The sequence below is a fragment of the Balaenoptera borealis genome (assembly GCF_965194805.1).
Source record: "Balaenoptera borealis genome assembly, chromosome: 1".
Taxonomy (NCBI): domain Eukaryota; kingdom Metazoa; phylum Chordata; class Mammalia; order Artiodactyla; family Balaenopteridae; genus Balaenoptera; species Balaenoptera borealis.
This window is the reverse complement of record NC_138860.1, coordinates 158,426,121-158,448,297: the sequence shown is the minus strand read 5'-3', so window position 1 is coordinate 158,448,297 and position 22,177 is coordinate 158,426,121. Positions and strand designations below refer to the sequence as shown.

Sequence of the window (22,177 nt, the reverse complement as noted above, 5' to 3'; positions counted from 1 at the left end):
GGTTGGGGTCACCCGGGGTGGCTGAGGAACGTGGAGGAAAGGCCCCCGCCCACCCTCTGCCTGGTGAAGTGCCCGTGAATTAACTCTTACGGAGTAAGCAGCGATTTTCCAGGCAGACAGACTGGGGACGTCATAGAAGGGGCTTCCCTGATAGGAGGAGCAGGGGCCCAGGCCCGGAGACGTGCACAAGCATGAGCTCTTTGGGGAGCTGGCAGTGATTTCCTGTGATTTGAACAAGGAGCGGGAAGGGTGGGAGACAGGTGTGTCACAGGAGCGACCTGAGAAATGGGATGAGACGATGGGGGGACTGCCTACCGCCTGAGAGTTTGCTCATTGGGAGGCTTGAGAGGCTGTTTGTATTTTAGGAAAGGACAGTGCGGTCCAGTACAGTGTTTGAAAGCGTTCACTAGGTCGGTTGTTGAGGATAGATGTGTTAGGAAGGGGCTTGTATCAGTCTCGGGTCAGGCTTGGAGGATCTCTGCGTCGACAGGACCTCGGAGTGTCTGCTGAGAGCCAGTCAGCACTATGGACTTGGACCCTGGGGCCCTGCTGCCTTCTGTTGAGCAGTTTTTCTAGCCTGGCTTCTCTGGGTCTCTACTGAGCTGCAGGAGACTTATGAGGAAGTGACAGCTGCCACTTAACTGAGTGTCTGCTGTGTGCAAGGCTGTGCTCCCACCTTACACGCAGCAATCTTACTTAAGAACCCTGGAGAGAGGTGGTAGTATCCTCAAGTTACAGAGGATGAAACTGGAGGCCCAGAGAGGCTAAGCAGCTCGCCCCAGATCACACAGGCACCCTGTCGGTGGTGGAGTCAGAGTTCAGAGCCAGGCCTCACTTGCTGCCCATGTTCCTTGGTCTTGTCACTCTGCCTTTCTTGAAGTTCAGAAGCACAAGAGAAAGTGGGCTCTGTCCAATGTGTCTGTGTGTTTCAGATTATTCCGACTCCACCGAAGTCAAATTTGAAGAGCTTAAAAATGTCAAGCTGGAAGAAGAGGATGAGGAGGAGGAGGAGGAGGAGGAAGAGGAGGAAGATCAGGAAGGGGCTGCCTTGGACCTTTCTGTGAATCCGGTTTCTTTTGGGGGTCGCCTCGTCTTCTCAGGCTCCAAAAAGAAGTCATCTTCCAGCCTGGGCTCTGGTTCTTCACGGGATTCTATTTCTTCCGATTCAGAAACCAGTGAGCCTCTGTCCTGCCGAGTCCAGGGGCAAACGGGAGTCCTCACTGTGCACAGCTACGCCAAAGGGGACGACAGGGTCACTGCAGGAGAGTCATGCACGAGGAAGAAAGGGGGTGCCACCAGGAGCATCAACGAGCGGGAGCTGGCCGAGGTATGGGTGCTGGGTGGGGTGGGGGGCAGTGGGCCTCCTGTGTTGGGGAGGGAGGTGGTTCTGGGGCTGGGCTGCTGCAGAGTCCCAGATGGCAGGAGAGACCCTCAGGATGGACCGCCGGTCTGCAATTGTGTCAAGCAAAAGCCAGGTGGCAGTGGGTCACTTCAGCTTGTTCTTTTGCTCGGAGTTTCTTTCTCTTATCTCTGTGGGACTGTTGTTCCAAAGAATTGCCTTGCAGCCTCAGTGGCCGCCCTCGGTGGATCTTCAGCTGAGTTGGGTGCATCCTCTGCCCCTCCTGGCCTTAGGGGCCAGGATTAGAGTGGCAGTGGTTGCAGGGTTTGAGGGTTGGGGTGAGGTGCCCTTTCTTACCCTGGACTCCCCTGGGAGTTCTCCCTCTACTCCCCTCTTCATTCTTCCCCTCCCAGTATAACACTGCTAACGCAGCATCGTTTTGGAGGCCAGGATGAACTCCAGAGCTGTAACCGTGGACATGTCTGTTCAGGCTTCCTCTCAGGACATGCTGTTGCCAAAAGCTCTGTCTTTTGTTTGTTCTGTGTAGAAAGGCGTTTGGTGGGTCTGAGTGGGATACAGCAGGGCCACGTTGGGTGCAGCTGACTCAGGCCTGCCCTGGTGACCTGCTCTCTCCCCAGCCTCGCAGCCTATGGGTAAGTTGCAGCCCAGGCTGGGGGTGGAGTGGGGTCACTGGCAGGTAGTAGAAGTCAGCACAGACTTCCCCGTTCCCTTCCCTTCACCTTTGAAAAATTTATCATCTAAAAGTTTTTATTATGAAACATTTTAAAAGTATATGCAAATAGAATACTGTCACGAGCCCCACGTGTACCCTTGTTATTTTTTCATATTAACCATTGGCTTGTTGGCTTTATCTTTTCTTTGGCTGAAATACTAACACTTAAAATTCCTCTAGTTTTTTCAGCAGTGCCTTTCTGTGGTTGGTTTTTCCCCTTGTCTTGAACACCCGATGTAGTTTTTCTTTCCGCCTTCTCTGAATCTCGGGCTCAGTTTCTGTAGACCCCCTTTCTCCACCTGAAGGTCCCCCCTCCCTCTCACACGGCGTGTGGGCATCCACCACACACCACCGTGCAGCCTTCTCGTTGCCTCTGATCGCCGCTCCCTCTGCCCTCCTGTGGCTGCTTCCGCAGGAGAGGGCTCTTCCGCTTGGAAACCAGAACCCCTTAGGTTCCCTGTGGCCGCATCCCAGCCATCCTTCCCAAAGCTCTGTGCCCTCTTGTGCATCCTGCTGTCTCTGCAGGCCACGCTGTCCTTCTCTTGCCCTGTCCTCCTGACTTGCTTTCCTCCAGCTGAATTCACAACCACAGAAGCCGCTAACAATAGCAAGGACTTACCAGACACTTGACTGCGTTGTTCAGACCACATGTTACTGCTGACGCAATCTTAACCACAGAGTCAAGTTTTTGGTGGCTTTTTTTTTTTTTTGGTGGTGGGAGCAATACATAAATAACAGCCATCCTTTTTCCTCCCAAATTAGGAACCAGTTAAGTTATGGATACAGGAGGCGGGCACGTGGCACTCAGAATGCCGCTTTGTTACCAGTTAAAATGGTTGAAGAGAGTGGCTTCTAACCCGTGGCCGAATAGCCCTGCCGCTCATTTACCCTCAATTAGACAGATGACCCACCTAGTCACAGGCGGCCCTGGACGACTCAGGCCCCTCTCACAGCGGCAGAGAGTTTCCCACTCACCTTCTGTGTGTTGTGCACACAGGAATGCACTGCCTCTGCAAAAGGCAGATGCCAGAAAGTGAAAGCCAGGACTCCTCCCGCGGGAATATGCTGGGAGAGGAGGCTTCTCTCCGACACGCCTCTCTCGTGCAACCCCTGCCCCAAAACCGTAGCGTGTCTTCTTGGTTCTTTTTTGTTTGTGTGTGGACCTCAGCTGCAGCCTGATGGTAATAACTTCTCCGCTCCGTCACCTGCCATCTCTCCCACCTCTCCCCTTGACATGCTGGCGTCCTCTTCGCTCTACTCTGTAATGGTTTGTACGCCTGCTCTGGGCTAGGACTGTGCCTTCAAGGAGCTCATAGTCTAGGCAAATAGATGCGAGCGGGGAATTCTAGTACCTGGTGATGATCATTGCAGCACAAGTGGAAGAGTTAGCATCTCGGCCTGGGGTTGGGGTGAGGAGGCAGAGAGACAGCAGGGGAAGGAGCTTAGCGGGAGCATGCTGGGCGGATGGGATGAAATTGGAGCGGGAATCTAGGGGAGGAGAGGGTTCTGTTTGGTGCTGGGGGCTCCTGCCAGGGTCAGAGCAGGTCGGGGGTCCACAATGGTTTTGTTGGTCTCAGGCATATGGGATGAGAAGGCCTTGGGAGGTGTAGGTGGGCCGTGTCAGGAGCCGGGTCCTGGAGTTCTGAGGCTCTTTGACTTGAGAGTCAGGGGGTGGGGGGCAGTGGAAGTTTCCCTGCCATGTGTTTTTGGAGATTGAAGATTTCTATAACACGTTTTTTAATACACGAAGATGCATATGGTATAATACAGTGAACTACAAATACTTATCGTCAAGATCTAACAGTTGTCAATATTTTGCCACGTTTACTTCATCTGTCCTTTTTTTTTTTCTTCTTTGTGGCTGTGCAACTTGTGGGATCTTAGTTCCCTGACCAGGGATTGAACCTCTGGCGCAGTGAAAGCGCTGAGTTCTAACTACTGGACCGCCAAGGAAGTCCCCAACTGTCCTTTTTTTATTTGCTGAAGTATTTTATAGCAAATCCGGATGTCATGTGATTTCTTCCCTACTTCAGTGTGTACCTCTAAAAAATACGGGTGTTTTCTTAATCACCATGCTGTTTTATACCTAACAAAATTACAGAAATTCTGTAGCATCATCTAATACCCAGTTCACAATCAAATTTCCCCAGTAGTCTGAACAAAATTTATTTTACAGTAGGTTTGTTTGAATCAAGATTTAATTAATCTTACATCTTATGTCTGTTCATTATGTCTCTTAAGTCTGCCTTAATCTAGAGCAGTGCCCCTCTGTCCACCTGCCACTGACTCACTCAAAGAAACTGTCAGTTGTTCTTTGGATTGCCCAGTGAAGCGTTTTTTAAGCTTTGCATTGATGTCTTGAAAGATCATTTTGGAAGCAGTATAAAGGTTTTTTGGGGAAGAAGGAGGCAAAATTAGAAACAGCAGAGGTTCTCTTGAAGATGGAATTATAGATGATTTTCACTTCCTGCATTTATAAATTGTTTGAATACTTTTTATGAATACGTGTTATTTTTATAATCAAATACTTCTCCTTTAGGACAGGAGGAAAAATGGTTTGCAAGAGGGAAATCAGTTTGGAACCTGTTCCTTTAGTCTGAGAGGTGGTGAGGACCTGAGCCGTGAGGTGGTGGTGGGGGTGGATGGGGGGAGCTGGGGTAATGACTGCTTGGAAGGTGGGAGCCCGGGGCCGGGGGCTGGTGTGGGGTGAGTGGGAGAGCAGTGCAGGGGTGACCTGGAATTCTGGCTCGTGTTACTTACCGGATGGACAGGGGTGTATCGGTGGAGGATGGAGGTGGCAGGAAAAGTGAAGGGGTTATTTGAGTGTGACTCAGGTGTGAGTTCAGCCTGGGGCATGCTGAGTGCGACCTGCTTGTGAGGCAGGCATTGGAGACGTGCATACACACACCTGAGGTGGGTAGTTTTGGGAGTCACCTTCACCTGGAGGGTGTCGCTGGGTGTGGGGGAGTTCTCCCGTGGGGCATGTGGAACGTGAAGAGCAGTTTTCACAGTGCGGGTGTTGGTAGAGGGCCCGGGAAGGAAAAGGACAAGCAGAAGAGAGCAGCCAGAGGTTCAGGGAGCTAGGAGAGGGTGTGCAGAGCCGGGGAGGAGAGGGTGGAAGACGGTGGCAGCCGGCCGAGTGGGCCTGTGTTGAAGAGGGGGCGGTGGGACATAATGAGGGTGGGGTGGGGCGGGGGGAGCTCTGACAGGAGGGAGGGCTGGGGTCTCCAGCAGAGGTGGGCACAGGAGAGGATGGCTACAGGTGGGTGTTTTATTGTGGTAAAATATGCATGACATAAAATATCACGCTAACCCTTTTTTAGTGTACAGCTCAGGGGCCTGAAGTGCCTTCATATTTTGGTTTCTTTTTTTTTTTTTTAACATCTTTATTGGAGTATAATTGCTTTACAATGGTGTGTTAGTTTCTGCTTTATAACAAAGTGAATCAGTTATACATACACATATGTTCCCATATCTCTTCCCTCTTAAGTGCCTTCATATTTTGTGCAGCCCTCACCAGGCTGCAGATAGTTTTGAGGTGGGAAGAGGCAGTTGTCTGTCCTGGAGCAGTCCTGTGCTCGTTGGGGCCCAGCTCCTTTTCAAAAGCCAGTATTCCTGGAAACCTTTCGTTGCTTCTCAGCTGCGTCCCTTTCTCTTTCCAGTCCCTCCAGCACTTTGCTCCTCGTCTAAGACGCTGTCTTGGTCTCGGTGCGGTTGCACAGGCGGGTGCAGGTGCACTTCTAGGAGCCAGGTACTGGGCCACATCCAGCCTTGCCTCTTGCGGCACCAGCGTGGTCCCCAGGGCCTGGCCCAGGAGCCTCTGTAAATGTGGGTGGAACGAATGGAAGTTGAGCTCCAGTAAGAAGCTGACATGAGGGTTGATTGATTGGGTGGAATGGCAGACTGACAGTCAAGGCTTGGGCAGAAGCTGAGGCACTCTGCCTGTCCCTGGAGAGGTCTGATAGCATTGTGTCTATATCTGGAAACAGCTGGGTTTTGAAGAACACCCTTGTGGGCCCCCTCCCCTCACTTTGAGCGTCCCCCAAGGTGTAATTCGGGCCGTCTGCTATTCAGTTTACGTGCTGCCATCTTGTGTCAGGGGCCACGGTAAAAGGGCCCCTGGTGACTGACTGCCGAAGCACCACAACCTGAGTCTTCACACAGCAACGTGTCTGCTGCAGAAGTTCTTGTTGGTTCAGGCTGCTTTGAAAAAGTGAGTTCCCTAAAGAAGGAGAGAGAACACTTGGTTCTTTGTACAGAACAAGCCCCGTCAGGAACATTGACCTTGACCTGGCTGCCCATGTGTCGGGGGTTGACCTTGACCTGGCTGCCCATGTGTCGGGGGTAACAGAGAACTCAAGAGAGAGCCTGGAGCTCCAGCTCTCTTGCCGGCAGCGGCCTGGGAGACCTTGCATGCCATCCCACCCCATCCTCACCAAGAGCTCTGAGGGGCAGTGCTCTTTACCCCGTTTTATTACTGGGTTGCCACTTGCTCCGGCTCATATGGCTAAATGGTTGAACGAGGATTTGAACCCAGCTCTTTCCGTTAAATCCTGCGGGAAGTTAGAAATTGGAGTACATTGTAGGGAAAGGCAGCACTGTGAGGAATTGGAGGAGGAGTGTTTAGCCAGAAGAGGAGAAAATGTGGAAGGATGTTCAAATATTTGAGTAGCTCTGACCGCTTTGGTCAGAGGCAGAGTGATGGTAGCAGAAAGGGCAGACTTAGACTCTGGCTGGGTTGTAAGCCCCTTAAGGTTAGAGATCCCATATCACCATCTCTGTGTTGCCGCAGCACCAGGCATGGTACGCTGGGCATATCTGCTGGGCGCGCAGGAGGCCCTTTGGTTAAACAGATGTGGACAGAGGCAGCCGCCTCCTTTCCCGAAGCCAAGTTCTGGTGTTCTTGGTCCTGACCCCTCTACCTCCTCCAGTGCTTGCCTATAAAATGATTTGTCTCCACCTCCTACCCCATATTCATTTTCTGTTGCTGCTTTAACAAGTTACGCAAACTTAGCATCCTAACACAGATTTACCATCTTCTTGTTCTTCAGTTCAGAAGTCTGAAATAGGCCTCATGGTGCTAAAGGCAAGGTGTCTTCAGGGGCTCTGTACCTTTCTGTGGGGAGTCCATTTCCTTGCCCTTTCCAGCTTCCTTGGGGGCACCTGTATTCCTTGGCCATGGCCCTTGCCTTCCACCTTTAAAGGCAGCAACATCTGGCCAAGTCTTTCTCATGTCACCTCACTTTGACAGGACTCGTCTGCTTCCTTCTTCCAGTCTGCTTCCTTCTTCCATTATTAAGCGCTGTTTGAATACATTGGGCCCATCCAGATAATCCAGGATGATGGTCATCTGATTAGCAACCTTAACAGTTCTTTGTCATGTTAACCTAACGTATTCACGGGGATTATTAGGACTCTGCATCTTTGGGGGACAAGCTTCTTCTCCGCCCATAAAACCATACTCACAAAGCCCCTATCTTAAAATACAATTGGAGGAAATTTCCTTCTCAAGCTATCATGTCATTCCTTTCCTGGTCTTCGCAAAAATAGTCTGTGTGGTGTACTCACTCCCTAGTTCCTTATTGTGTGTCTACTGGAACTTATCTCTAAAAAAGTCCTGGCACCTCCCAGTTGCTGAGTCCCTTGGCCACTGCCTGCTCAGCTCTTCTGTAGTGTTTGGACTGTGGATTTCCCACTTGAGGGCCCCTTTCCCCCAGCATCTCCTCTTTCTTCTTACTCCTGTCCTGGAAGTCTTGGTCTCCAGTCAGTTTATCTTCCACTGATCATCTCATCCATTGCATGATTTAAATTCTGAGCCTGATGTTGAGGATTCCCAAATCCACAGCTCTTGCTCTGACCTCCTTTCTGAACTCCCAGGCTGAATTTCTTCGTGCCCCCTGGATATTTCCAGATGAAGGACCCACAGGTAGGTGTTGTGTGTACCATTCGCAGCACGTTTAACTTGGCTAACTTGGCTTGTTACCACTCCCCCCTCGTCCACAGGAGCCCTCTTAGTCTCTCTCACCTTGGAGACCCAGGCTGGAAATCCCCACCATCATTGGTTCCTTTATTCTCATGCCTTTACTTCCTGGTCTCTGCCACATCTCACGTTTAGGCCTGTTATCTAGGTGGTCTTCGTAGTAGGGGATGCAAGAAGATTATGGGGATGCAGGAATCAAATAATGGAACTTTATTTTTATCTTAATCATTTTACAGTGTATTTTTGTTTTAAAGTACATGAGTGTATATAATTCATCATCAGTAAGTATACGTGTGTTGGGGTGCATATCCCTACATTTTTTATTTTCCTGGTAATACTGTCAGATAAATTTGGTACTTCCAGTTTGTTTTAGACAAAGAACCCCTTCTTTAAGTGACCTCTTACTCGTTTAAAAAATGTAAATCAAAAGCAGGGCTGTTGTGTGTTGGAACGGAGCCCCACCTGTTCACTCTGATGGAGGCTTTCTCAGGCCTCTTGATGTACATTTTGGAAACTGCTGCTTTAGACTGTCGGTGTAGCTCAGGGCTGATTAAAGTGTGTGCTTGTGTTAGCCTTTCGTGGACCTCAGTGGTAGGAGATCCCTACCATCCTCACTCCTCCACCACATGGCACGCTGCCGTGCGTGTCATCACTCACGTAAGCGGGGAGCACATCCTAGCGGTCCCATCTCTTCACACCTTCCTTCCCCGGGCAGACCTTCCGACTCCGTAGAGCCTCGGTAAATATTTGTTGAATGAATGGTCACATAGACCCTCAGTTTATGTTTAGAAGAGCAGGCTCTGTACTACCTGCACGTGACCTGTTCAGCATTTGGTTTTTCTTAACATTCCAAGTGTGGGCCTTAGGTCCTGGGGTTCTGTGTAGTTGCACGTGGAGTTTGCAGGCCCGGTGTCCCTTCTCCAAGGTGGCACTGCAGTGCTGACACTTCTCTGCAGCGCTCTAAGGCATTGGTTTTGGTCACGGTTGCAAAGTGGCCCTCTTCCAGGCCTCATTTCTTTGCTCAGTGGGTTTTGCTATAACCTGTGTCTCCTACTGTCAGTATAACCAAGTGTTAAATATGTTGGTTAGAAGGAAGCTCTCATGTGGTATTACTGGTTCAGTCCTGTACCCCTTAAACCTAATTACATTTGCTCTGACATTATGTGAATGCAACGTTAAATCAACCTTTCTTTCTGCAGCTGGGCCAGAGTTTCAGAGGCGCTCTCTGTCTTGGCTGATGTTCTCCCCTGGAGAAGAGTATCAAAGAGTATCAGCTAGAGCTGAGGTCTTGACAGTGCATGAGGAGAAGTGACCTACTTTCTTTTTAATGGGTCCACTACTCCTCACCCCTTTGAATGTGCCCTGGCCTTTCAAACCTGTTTGGCCCAGCTGCTTGGTACTTTGTAACAGGTGCTACTGGCCTCCTGGTCCAAGGAGAGGGGCCTCTGGGGCTCTCAGACGCGGACGCATGTCAGTGAGCTGAGGGAAGGGGCTCTCCTTTAGAGCTGGAGAAGGTTTATTTTTGGTACATTTGTTTCAGCCTGCTTCTGAGAAGGCCAGGACCCACGCTGACTAGGCACAAATTTTGCCCTAAATGGTTTACATAATCCTGGTTTACACTGGTTTGCATGACACTGTCGTTTTGGCTTTTTCGGAGTCAGGTGTTTTCCATGTTGGGTTTTACATTTCTCTGTGACTCTCTGCCCCGCTCTTTCCCTTGGTTTTCATTGTAAGACTGACTTCTGCTGTGTCCCGAAGTGGAGGCAAGACCAACTTGATTCCTTCTTGTGGTTTGCCCAGGTTGCGGATGAATACATGTTTTCCCTGGAGGAGAGTAAGAAGTCCAAGGGCCGTCGTCAGCCCTTAAGCAAGCTCCCCCGCCACCACCCGCTCGTGTTGCAGGATTGCGTCAGCGATGATGGTAAGTGTTGTTTTCACTCTTCACCAGAGGAAAGCCGCTCTCACTGCATCAGGACCTCCTCCGACAGGACCTCAGGAGGCCAAGCTGAGGGCCAGGGGTGGGCCTGTGGCTTAGCTCTTCTCCCAGATACTCCATAAAGAGGGTAGGATTTCAGGATATGGGATTTATAATCAGATTTCATTATATGTTTGAGTGTCTTGGAATGTGCCTAATACGGGATAATTGGATGCAAGTTCTTCCCTCTCTTAGGAGGTCCAAGGCTGATTTTTCAGGATAGCAGGTTCTGTCACTGATGCCAAGCCCTGTGCTGAATGTGTGGCGACAAAGATAACTGAGATGTGTCCATGCCCTCAAGAAGCTCACAGGGTAATGCACTGATCTAAAGGGAGGAGATGTTAATCCAGGCAGACGGGACAGCGCCAGTAACCATGGCAAAGACAAGCAGGAAGGTATATTCAGAGGAACCAGCTTGCTGCGGCTGGCGTTACAGGGCCAGGCCAGGGTGAGATGGGCAGAGGAGGAGGAGTGAGGTGGTCGTGAGCCAGAGTACTTTGCCCATGGGCGTTCCGAGCCTTGGAAGTGTTTTAAGCAGAGGGGTGATGCAGTTGGATTTGCATTAGAAAGATTGTTCCTGGACTTCCCTGGTGGTGCAGTGGTAAAGAATCCACCTGCCAATGCAGGGGACACGGGTTCGAGCCCTGGTCCGGGAAGATCCCCCATGCCGCGGAGCAGCTAAGCCAGTGCACCACAACTACTGAGCCTGTGCTCTAGAGCCCGCGAGCCGCAACTGCTGAAGCCTGCGTGCCACAACTACTGAAGCGCACGCACCTAGAGCCCGTGCTCCGCAACAAGAGAAGCCACCGCGATGAGAAGCCCGCACATTGCAACGAAGAGTAGCCCCGGCTCACCACAACTAGAGAAAACCCACGCACAGCAATGAAGATCCAACACAGCCAAAAATAAATAATAAATTAATAAATTAATGAAAAAAATTTTTTTTCTAGGGATTGCATCTTAGGAGCAGAGGGCTTTTGTCATGGCCTCTGTGAGATATGAGGGTCTGAACTAGGACGGTGGAGGTAGGGGTGGGGGAGGGGAAGTGGAGAACCTGTTGGGAGGATAAAGTCCACTGGATTTGGCAACCTGACGTGGAGCTGTGAGGGTGGTAGGAAGAGGAAGCCTGAGCTGAGTGCCTCCCTGGGTTCTGGCGTTGCTTGGGGTGTGTGGAGGTGGTATTTGTTATCTCTCTTAAATGTGGCTGCTTGGGGAGAGAGCACAGAGGCTGGGGTTAGGAAAACTGAGGAAGAGGAGCCTGTGAAGGAGACAGAGGGGAGTAGGCAGGGATGCAGAGGAGAACTGGAGCTCAGGGAGTGATCGCCATCAGTGCAGTGTGGTCTCCTGTGCTGCCCGGAGCTCACAGACCCCGTAAGATCTGCCAGTGACCAGGCCCCTTTTTACTGCTGCCTGATGCCCAGCCTCCTCCTACCCTGTCCTGTCCTTGCCTGCGCCCACGGAAAGCCCAGAGTCTCATCAGCCCTTCCTCTGCTCCACAAGCCTCACGTTCCCTTTCTGATCTGATGTCGATGCCCGTCTCTGCTGTTTTCCTGGGTAGAAAGATCATGATAAGCTGGGTGGGGAAAGCCTCTTCAGACCTTGTAGCCAGAAGCAGGCAGACTTCCATGCAGAGTCTTAGAAGCCCTCCGGGGGTCTTCCTCCAGACCCTGTGGGGGTCTCAGGTCCTCTGGGTCGCAGCAGCCTAGCTTCTTGATTTCTCCCCAATGCGCTAAAGCAATGTAGACTGTAGAAAACTGGGGAAGCAGAAAAAGTTACAAAGAGGACAGCAAGATTACCCCACAGAGATGACTACTGTGAACACTTTAATGTGTTAATCTTCCTGATTGTCCTTGTTAGATGTTAAATTATGTCCATGTATGTCTTTTTATAATAACGTGAGGTCATAATATACCTCCCTCAAACTTTTTATGATTAAAAAATTTCAAACGTGGAAAAGTTGAAACAATAAGAATACTGTGTGTCGCTTCCAGTATTCAACAGCTGTTGCCATTTTGCCATAATCACTTGTCTCTCCCTATGCATTGCTTTGTACGAACAAGTACATGCGTATTTGCTGTATCATTTGAAAGTCAGCTGTAGGCGTCAAGTCACTTCACTTAAAGTGCACCGATAGGCATCTCCTAAGGAGGATTGTCTCCTGTATAAAATCCACTGTCATTACACCTCGGAAAGTAAGCAGTAACTTCATAATGTCCTCTGATTCTCAGTCCATATTCATCTTTCCCTGCTCATTCTAAAAATGTGTTTTTATAGCTTTTTCCCTTTAAACCAGTATGAACCAAACTAGGGTCACGCAGTGCATTTCTTTAGTCTCTTTTAGTCTCACATACCCCTCTCTCCACTGAAAACATTTTTTCTCAATTGAGGCATAACATATTCAGTGAAGTACATATGCCTTAACTGTATAGCTCAATGAAGTTTTATCTCCGTAAACTAAAATTTTGATTCCTACAGTTTTCATTTAACATAGTGAACATTTTCATCATTTGTTCAGTATTCACAAGTAGAACGATTCTTGGCCACTTTTGGTTTTATAAGCGGAGCAGATGCCAGTGTGGTAATTTTTCTGTTGTGATTGTGAGCAGTCCATTTCTGTTTCTTCCCTCCTGTCTCGGTCACTCTTGTTCTGGCCAGGATGCAGAAAATATCTGTGCTTGGATTTTGGCACCACGGCTCCTGGCTAGGCCTGATTGACGGGGCTTACAGGGGTTGATTTTAATTGTCTGCATCGGCCTAAGTACGCTATGGTACCCTTCGCCGAGGTCACACGTACTGGCAGCTGCCAGATGCCTTTGGATTAAACTTGACTGAAGGCGGAGGAGATAACTATTTATTTGCTCTGAGCTTGGGTTGCAGGGAGTAAACACATAAATGGGTATCTTCCATAGGTATGTTCCAGAGCTTTCCTTGGGCTACTCAGCATAGGACTCCAGGGTCTCTTAGAAAGTACGCCTGTCTGGGAAGGAGTGAGAAGGTCATTGGAGGGGCTGTAGCCGTGGATTGCAGGGCTCCCCACAACATCATCCAAGTATTGAAGGAGTCTTTTGCAGATCGCCTCTGCCCTTTGCCTTTGTCACCCATAGGATCTTGGGTTAGTCCAAACCTGGGACCAGAAGCCTGGGCTGAGCTCGTCGGCTCTCCGGACAGAGCCGTAGATGTGCAGGGCTGGTGCTGACGGACTCACGCCCCTGCTTCCTCCTCTAGATGTATCAGAACAGGGGACCCCCGAGGAGGAGGCTGAGGAGACGGAGGCCTGGGCCAAGCCCCTGAGCCAGCTGTGGCAGAACCGACCTCCAAACTTTGAGGCCGAAAAGGAATTCAACGAGGCCATGGCCCAGCAGGCCCCTCATTGCGCCGTCTGCATGATCTTTCAGACTTACCATCAGGTAAGCCCACCACATCCCCTCTGTTTACCCGGGACCAGCGCTCAGAGGAAAGCTAGGTTTAATGGTGGGGACATAGCTTGGGAAAGGCATGTTTTCCTAGTGTCTTCGGCCCCATCCCTGTGTTGGAAAGGCTTCACCAGGCAGATAGCCACGCAGCAATGCGGGTGTTCACTTGAGAATGCTTTGGGGAAGAGCTGAGGGTGTGGCTTAGGCTCTGGGGGATTCCCTGCTGCCCTTGGCACTCACACTGTTTGCTGAGGGATCTGCTCTTTTGTGATTCTAGTCAGTGATGATTCCTTCCAGGTGGTTTGTCGACCTTGCCCGTCAGTCTGGAGAGCAGGGGATTTCTTTAAATCATTCTGAACGGCAGGTGAAGAGCCAGATCCTCCAGTGTTGTCTCTTCTTTCCTTTCCCATTGCCACCGCGGATGTTGGCAGTAGTGGAAGGGAATTTGGGAGGTGTAGGAGCAGAGGGCCTGCAGGAGGGAGGGGGATGGGAAAGCACCCTGGCTGAGCTTAGCCGTGCCCCTCCCACTCCTGGGGCATTTGATGGCTTCACCGTCATGGGTCTCTTTGGGTCCAGCTCTAGGAGGCCAGGAAGGCACCCACAGATCGCATGTGCCAGATGACCAGGTCAGTCTCAGCTGGGACCTACACAGGGTGGCATGTAGAGAACCAGTCCCCTGATGGTGGTTAGAGTAGCATGGCTGCCACTGAGCCTGGCAGGGCCCCAGGTTCATGCTTGCCAAAGAATGAAACTTCAGACCAGAGTACTTCTGAGTTAGTAACTCATTCCTTCTTTCCACTGACCAAAAGCAAACCCAAAAGATCTCAATGTGCCCTTACCTGTGAGGGAAGCAGGCAGATGGCCAGGCTGTACTGCCAGTAGATCTGCTGAGTGGGGCTCAGAGTTTCTTGAATGGCATAGGCTTAGGGGGTGACATGTTTCTGGGCCCCATCCTTGGAACCAGGGTGATGGTGCCATCCAGCGGCAGAAGCGGCAGATTCTTGCAGTCAGGCTGTTTGCCAAGGGAAGTACATGGACATAATGTTCTTCCCGAAGGGGCCCCAAGCCAGGAGCGGATCTCGGGGCTCCAGCCATGTGACAGTGCTGCAGCTCAGGTGACTGCTGACATGGGCCCCGAGAGGAAATCAGTGCTGGCCCACGGAAACACCTGCTCTGGGGCCTCTCCCTGAGTGGGGCCCCCATGCCGTGCATCGCAGCGGGGAGCCGCCAAGAGCAGCCTCGCCAGCCTCTCAGTGCATTTTATTACCACTTGGTTTGGGAAGATTGAAATCCCAGTTGCCTCTTACCTCGCTTCCTTTTCTCACTTGTCCCTGGGGGCCTTTGTTTGATGCTGCTGTGAGAAATTGAATTGGAGTCATTGGAGGTGACTTCAGTTAGCGGCTCTGGGATAATGGCTGTGCACCCGGGAGCCGTAGCGGGTGCCCTGTCAGGAAGAGAGCAGCTTTCTGCTGACGGGGCAGGCGGAGAGCTGAGGACACGGGGCTGTTCACTGAGGTGTGCACTTGCTCCCTCCTTAGGTGGAGTTTGGAAGCCTTAGTCAGAACTGTGGCAGTGCTCCAGATTTAGCGCCCCAGAAGCAGAGGACCAAGCCATTGATTCCAGAAATGTGCTTCACCTCGACTGGGTGTAGCACGGACATCAACCTGTCCACCCCTTACCTAGAGGAGGACGGCACCAGCATCCTAGTGTCCTGCAAGAAGTGCAGCGTCCGGGTCCACGCCAGTGAGTGCCTCACTTCTTCTCTGCGTCCGGTCCCAGGGGCGGGGGCGTCTGACTGGAAGTCCTGCCGCCTGTTGGCCTCCCTGCGACCTCCCAGTGACCTCCCCAGCCCCCCAGTGCAGATTGCTTATGTGTCTCTTCTTGGAGTTTGGTGCTGATTGAGTCTGAGTTTCCTATGACGCTGGGCTCCATGCTTGCACTGTGTACCCTGGGCTGTCCCCTTGATTGTAGATACCAGGAGGGGATTAGTCTCTGCTGCTTGCTAGGTGTTGGTAGCAGTGGATCTAGTTTCTGACTTTTTGAGACTGGGGGCCATACTGTATGGCTGACCCGTGGGGGCCTTGATGCTAGAATTCAGGGGTTTCTGTAAGATTTGGTTGTAGCTTTGGGAAGTAGTGTTTGGAAAAGAGTTGCAGGTCTACCTTCTGACTCTGGCCTCTGGGTTTAATTTGCTCACCTCGGTGTCCCTGTTAGGTTGCTACGGGGTCCCCCCTGCAAAGGCTTCTGAAGACTGGATGTGTTCTCGGTGTTCGGCCAATGCCCTGGAAGAGGTGAGTGCTTCCGTGCTGTTGCTGTCTCCCTGTGAGACAGGTTCGCTCAGGACCAGACTGTTTCACGCGGACTCTACGTCCCAGGGGTCTGTGCGGTGCCTGGTACACAGTGATGTCAGTGAGCATTGTCGGAGTAAATCCCCACGACAGTGAGAGTGTGTGCTGCCCACCTGTGGCAGGGCACGATGGAGTCTGGAAGCTGTGTTTGCTTCATTGTGTCAGGACCAAGTAGAGGTTTTCCTGTGGATGGACCATAACCTCCTGTAAAGAATTGAGCCATCCGGTTGGAGCATCAGAATGGGGCTCAGATGGTTCATTTGGTAGCTTTCTCTTCACTCCTCCCCTCTCTCTGGAACCTGGCAGTACCCACATAGGAGGCAGTCCGAGCCCTGTAATGCCCCCTGCTTGAGCAGGGTATCACTCATGACTTTGCTTACAGTTGTTGTTAACAGTACCAGCGAAGACGATTAAGTTAAGTCAGGAGAATCATTGGTGCACTTCAGCCCCGAGTGGCCTCCCTGTCTTCCTGCAGGGCAGTCCTGGTTACAAGGGCTGTGCAGGCGAGGCCCCGCGTGCTGTGGGCTACTTTCTCACGTGGAGGCTACCGTGGCCCGCAGGAAGTGGCGGGGAGAGCAGATGGGATGGTAGTGACTTGGTGGTGACCACTCTTCCTCCCCGTCTTCTTGGCAGGACTGCTGCTTGTGCTCATTGCGAGGAGGAGCCCTGCAGAGAGCCAATGACGACAGGTGAGTTCCCTGGGCTCTGAAGCCGAGTGCGGGCACACCGGCACACCGCCAGGGCAGTGGCTGTCATCGGTATGACTGAGGAGGATTTGGGAAGCACATTGTTTGGGGCTGAAATAGCATCTCCAAGACTAATTTTAAGGATGGGAAGCCGAGCAGTCCCAGAACTTTCCAACCCGAGCTTCCCCTCTGAGGCAGCCTTGTACGTAACGTCCTCCTTTTGGAGGAGCTAAGATGGACTCACGAGGGTACGAAGACCCTGTGAAGATGATGCGGGGGCTTCGTGGCGGAAGTGAGGACAGTTAACCTTGTTACAGCTGGGGCTGGTACAGAGGTGGCCACGGCTGTGAGCTAGTGAGCCCTTCCTGCAGGCAGACTCCCTGGTTGTTCGGAATGAGGGCGACTGTCCTTAAGAAGGACAGTGGGACATTGAGGAGAGCCCAGCCATGCCTACCCACCACTCAGCCGATTCTACAGAGGGTTCTGGGTACTCAGCCCACAGCTGGGCTTCTTGGCCGTCCGGCAGCCCGCTTTCACTGAGCTGAATTTTTGTGCTTCGTCACGGCTCAGTGGTTCAGAGGTAGAAATAAATGTAAGGTGAATGAGGTTTTCGCCCTGAAGACTGGCTGCTTAGGGGAGAGTACTCCCAGGTCGATGGGGAACCAGCAGTGAAGACCCTGCTTCCAGCTAAAATCCTGTGGGAACTTAAAGCACACACACCGCCTGGCGTCCTGCCTCACAGGAATCCCCTTCATGCTGTTCCAGATAGATGGCTGCTCTGCTTGCCACTTCCACTCCTCTAAAGGCACTTGCTGCCGTGACTTGAGGTCACCGTGTTCCTCAGAATTGCAAGAGAGTGCTGTTAAAGTTCTTCCTTTTTTGCAATGCAAAGGGCTCTGCTTGCACCTCCCACCTTTACCTCGTGATCCTTGGTCTGCCCTCCAGGGCCATGCAAGACAAACCTGTTCCCACTCACACACTGCAGGTGGCTTCCACGCAGCCCCGACGCTGTCTGTCGTAGGTTTTCAGGTGGCTTGATCCTGGGAGTTTTCACCATCTTAGTTAATCTCATCTTGGTGCGTGTCAGTTTCCCCAAATGCCCAGAACTTACTTGAATAATTCTCTAAGGATGTCCGTTGAACAGACCTCTCAGAGTAAGTGGGGCTAGGGCCAGACCTTAAAGAGTGAGTCTCAGGTGGAGGAAGGGAGCAGAAGGGAGAGGTCACTTCGGCCCCGGGAAAGGTCTGGACAAAGGCCTGGAGGGGGAGGGCTGGGATTACCGGCACATTGGAGCGCAGCTGGAGATATTTTGAGGAAGTGCCCAGGTCCTCTGGTAAAAGAGGTGTGTATGGGGCTTTCTAATTTATTCTCACTCCCTGGAACCTGCCACACGCAATTAGCTGTGGCTCTGTTCCTGTTGGCAACAGGCGGTGAGTGAGTGTGTCAGAAGTGTGACCCTGCGCTGACCCGGGACGTTGTGGTGGGGACCTTCTTCCACTTCCTCAGCGTGGAGATGCTTCTGGTCTTACCTCACTGGGTCCCAGGAACTTGCTGGGAAGTCCAGTGGTCACGCTGGGTGAGGGAGGAAACGCTATAGACAGGCCCATGTTAGAAGAGAAGGCCACAGGGCCTTGGAGCTGGAGGGGGACTGAGGTGGCCTTTGCCTTTTGGCAGGTGGGTCCATGTCTCATGTGCAGTGGCGATTCTGGAAGCGAGATTTGTCAACATTGCAGAAAGAAGTCCAGTGGATGTGAGCAAAATTCCCCTGCCCCGCTTCAAACTGGTAAGCAGAAAGAGATGGGCCTGTGATCCTACATTCTTTCCCTGTTTCCGAGTCTCTGGATAGAGGGGAACATAGCGTTTAGGAGGGCATCGCCTGGTTGACCCAGTGGCCATCCTTTACCCCTCAGTTTTGGTCATGGTTTATGATTCTCCCCCTCTGGTTAAAACTACTTAGTGAGGATGCCTGTGACCGGACACGAGATTAACAGAGGGTGCGTGTACCCTCGTGTTTTGGGAAGGGGGTGGGCTCTTGCTCATAGGGCTCTGTGCGTTTGGGTGCGGGTACAGTAGAGGAGACCATCCTAGTTCCCAGAATCATTGGCCTGCTTCTCCTGTGTTGTAGAAATGTGTCTTCTGTAAGAAACGGAGGAAAAGAACTGCTGGCTGCTGTGTGCAGTGTTCTCATGGCCGTTGCCCAACTGCCTTCCACGTGAGCTGTGCTCAGGCTGCAGGCGTGATGATGCAGCCAGATGACTGGCCTTTTGTTGTCTTTATTACCTGCTTTCGGCACAAGATCCCTAATTTGGAGGTGAGGAGGGCGCCATTCTAGAGTCCTCTCGACGGTTTCCAGGATCATTTTCTCTGCAGGCTCTCCATTTATTGTGTCAGCAAGTATTTCCTCAAGCGCTGTGCTTCTTGGAGACTGCTAATGAGTGTGGGATTAGGAGATGGCCCCTGTCCATCCTCTACTTCCTGCTTTGTGCTTCCTAATCCAGTGGAACCAACTGCTTGTGGTTGATTCCTTGTTTGCCTCTCCTCCTGGATAAACTCCTTGAGGGTCCATGGCTTGTTAATCTGGGTGTCCCTATACTTAACACAGTGTCAGGGACATCGCAGAAGCTCTGTAAATGTTGTGAACTGATGGGAAGAAGAGTTAACCATTAACCCCCATACAGTAGTCATTTTTGCACTTCTCTGAACGGTGAAGCTTAAATGGGTCTTAAACAGTAAGTAGGAATTGTGAGCAGGAGGGCAATCAAGTCTTCAGAAACAGAATGAGCGAGTCTCAGGAGAAGGAACGTGTGAGACTGGTTCTGGGAACGTGGCAGGGGATGGTACTGGAAAAGCAGGCAGTGCCAGAGGATTAAGGCCCTGGGCTGCCACACTTAGGGGTTTGACGTCTTTTCCGCTAGGTAAGGGGAACTTTTCCAATATTATGATTTTGAGCTATATGTTTTTTTAACAGTTACTCTGGTGGTGGTTTGCAGAAAAGATTGAAGGAATAAGAATTTGAGGCTGGGAGACCAGTTAGCCTAGGCGAGAAGTGAGGTCTGAAATGGGAACACAGAGGGAGAGCTTTACGGTCACAGCCAACGCTGGGATCCTACAGTGGGTAGACTGATGGGGTTTGTTGGCTGCCATGGGGAGAGGATGGAGAAAGAAGAAGAGGAAGGGGTGAGGGCGTGTGAATTCAAGATGACTCAGGCCACTCCCTTAAAGGTGGAAGGGATGCTAATATGGTGTTAACTGCGACCAGGAACTGAGATGGGGCAGGGCTGTTTTGCAGAGGAAAGTGGGGGAGATAAAAATGAGGGAAAGACCTGTAGACTCTGAGGTCGCTGGGACATTCTGATTGAGGTACCAGGAGGCAGCTAGATTAGCTGGATTAAGATTTGGATATTATCAGCCTTTAACAGCATAATTAAACCTAATTCCCGTTAGAAACTGGACTCTGGAGATTCCTAGTATAAGGAGCAGATAGATGGTGGAGCAGGAAGCAGCGAAAGCAGCTGAGAAGCAGAGAGACGTGGAGAGAAGGAGAGCCCCGCAGCCAGCAGAGGCTGAGGAGGGCCACGTGCTGTCGGGAAGACAGGGCTGGTGGCGTCGTCACTGTGCACCCCAAACCGGGGGTCCCGTGGGTAGTCAGGTCAGAAGCCAGAGTGCCACCAGTGAATTACAGTCCAGTGGAGGAGACGCCGATGAAGGCTTGTCAACAGTGTGGTGAAAACAATCATAAAAGGAAGGACACAGTAGAGCACCAGCCCAGAGGACAGACTGTCCTCCACCAAGGAAAGGGCCCTGTTGGCTGACTGGATTCCCCTTTTTCATTAAAGATGTTCTACTGAGCACAAGAGATGGGCGGAGGTGGGTTAGGAGCTTAGGAAGAGGGAAAACTAGTCGATACGGGAATGAGGAATAAAAGCTTGAGGTACCATTGAGTCCTGGCTGTGGTAAGGAGGTAGGAGCTTTGTGTTGGAACAGGAGAGTGATTTGGTGATGATCATTAGCCCCCCATGCCCTCACATTGGCAGCTGTAGATGGCTGGTGCTATGAGGAAACGGGGTACTGTTGAGTATTTCTTTCACTGATTCATTCTTCACATACTTACTGGGCATCTGCTCCATGTCAGGCACAGTTTTAGGTGCTCGGAACATGCTGGTGAACAAGACAACAGTGCCTGCCCTCCTGCTGCATTTAGTGTAGTTGAAAGACACGTAGAAACAAGTAAACGTACAGTGTATCAAACGAGGAGAAGTGCCGGCATAAGAGTAAAGCTGTATATGGGAATGGAGGAGGAGAGGTAGTAAGGTTGTCCATAAGTGGACACTTGGATGTGAGGGAGCCAGTGTGCAGATAACTGTGGAAGAGCCTTTCTGGTAGAGGGAACAGAGGCACAAAGACCCTGAGGTGGGAACACGCTTGGCACGCATGCTCAGAGGACAGAAGGGAGGTCAGCATGGCTGGAGCACAGAGCTTGGGCAGCTTGGGGAGGGGCGGTTGGACACAAGACCACCAGATGCTCTGTGATTTCATTTGCATCAAGGACAAGTTCAGAATGAGAAGAAGGGTGATGTGAGGGCCCCAGAGATGGCAGAGCTGTGGAGCTGTGTATCGTATGCAGCGGAGGACATCCAGGGAACCTCAGTCTTTGTGCCCTGGCCCTGAGGGTAGAGCTGGTGCTAAGATCTGTGTGGAGCATTGTGTGGGGACCCTGGGCCTCAGATCACCTGTTGAACGTCCACCTTGATGTATGTCTAAACTATGTGAATTAGTAGGTGCTGTTTGGTCAGCTCCTCGAAACACTAGGGAAGTCACAAGAGTCTGTTTTGGGAGTTTGTGGTGAGACAGGATGGTAAAGGACCAGTTGTGGACTGGGAATGAGGGAGGAGCTATATTTATGGGGAAAATATGACACTAGGTTCTTCCGTGTCCTGGCTGGGGTGTGGACATCTGGAAAGACCTGTTTCAGCTCCCATCTCCTACTCCTTTTTACTTTTCCATTCTCACGCTTATCTTTCCCTGGTAAAGAGGAGCCAACTGATCTTGGTCCCCATTTGCTAGGCCTGTCCGCTCAATGTGGGCATAACCCAAGCCTCTGTTTTTTCCAGCGTGCCAAAGGGGCCTTGCAGAGCATCACTGCGGGCCAGAAGGTCATTAGCAAGCACAAGAATGGGCGCTTCTACCAATGTGAGGTGGTAAGGCTCACCACGGAGACCTTCTATGAAGTCAACTTTGATGACGGCTCCTTCAGCGACAATCTCTATCCCGAGGACATAGTGGTAATGTCTGCAAGGAGCTTCATGGGCATTTTGGGGCGGGGGAGTTTCTTGGTCTGACTGGCAGACTGGCTGTGGGCCTGCCTGCCTTTTCTATCCAGGCCCATGGTCCCATCATTCGGCCCCCAAACAGAAAGAAGTGTTTGTACTGGTCTTTCTGTACAAAGAATATTGTGTGCCTCTAGGGTACCCTGCTTCCTCTAGAAGCTTGTAGGAATTGGTGTTTTTTGCAGTTCTTTGAAACATACTTGTATTTTAGTCTAAACTACCCTTGAAGGTGTTCTGGTGCAGTGGAAGAAGAGCCCAGGCTTTGGAATCAGTCCAATGTGCCAGTACCAGCTTCACTGCTTAGTAGCTGTGTGATTTTAGGAGAATTAGCCAATTATCTCTTTTCTACCATGCCCTCTTAGTAGATTTATGGAAT

At 51.3% G+C, this 22,177-nt stretch overlaps 1 protein-coding gene and 1 long non-coding RNA gene across 4 annotated transcripts in view; one reads left to right on the top strand and one right to left on the bottom strand.

Annotated features, from left to right (window-relative positions):
• KDM4A (lysine demethylase 4A) overlaps positions 1 to 22,177 on the top strand; it is a 41,975-nt gene that overhangs the window by 14,618 nt on the left and 5,180 nt on the right. For all 3 annotated transcript variants that reach the window (XM_082364357.1, XM_082364359.1, XM_082364358.1), the window contains 9 exons: positions 933 to 1,327; positions 9,853 to 9,973; positions 13,253 to 13,434; positions 14,979 to 15,183; positions 15,655 to 15,731; positions 16,422 to 16,477; positions 18,149 to 18,257; positions 18,600 to 18,785; positions 21,586 to 21,756. In XM_082364357.1, coding sequence (XP_082220483.1) covers positions 933 to 1,327; positions 9,853 to 9,973; positions 13,253 to 13,434; positions 14,979 to 15,183; positions 15,655 to 15,731; positions 16,422 to 16,477; positions 18,149 to 18,257; positions 18,600 to 18,785; positions 21,586 to 21,756 — 1,502 coding nt within the window. The remainder of the gene's footprint in view (positions 1 to 932; positions 1,328 to 9,852; positions 9,974 to 13,252; positions 13,435 to 14,978; positions 15,184 to 15,654; positions 15,732 to 16,421; positions 16,478 to 18,148; positions 18,258 to 18,599; positions 18,786 to 21,585; positions 21,757 to 22,177) is intronic.
• LOC309615887 lies at positions 5,428 to 9,835 on the bottom strand. Its single transcript, XR_014237125.1, has 2 exons — positions 6,396 to 9,835; positions 5,428 to 6,362 (listed from the first exon to the last, which is right to left on the bottom strand). It is a non-coding gene; the product is annotated as an uncharacterized lncRNA (long non-coding RNA).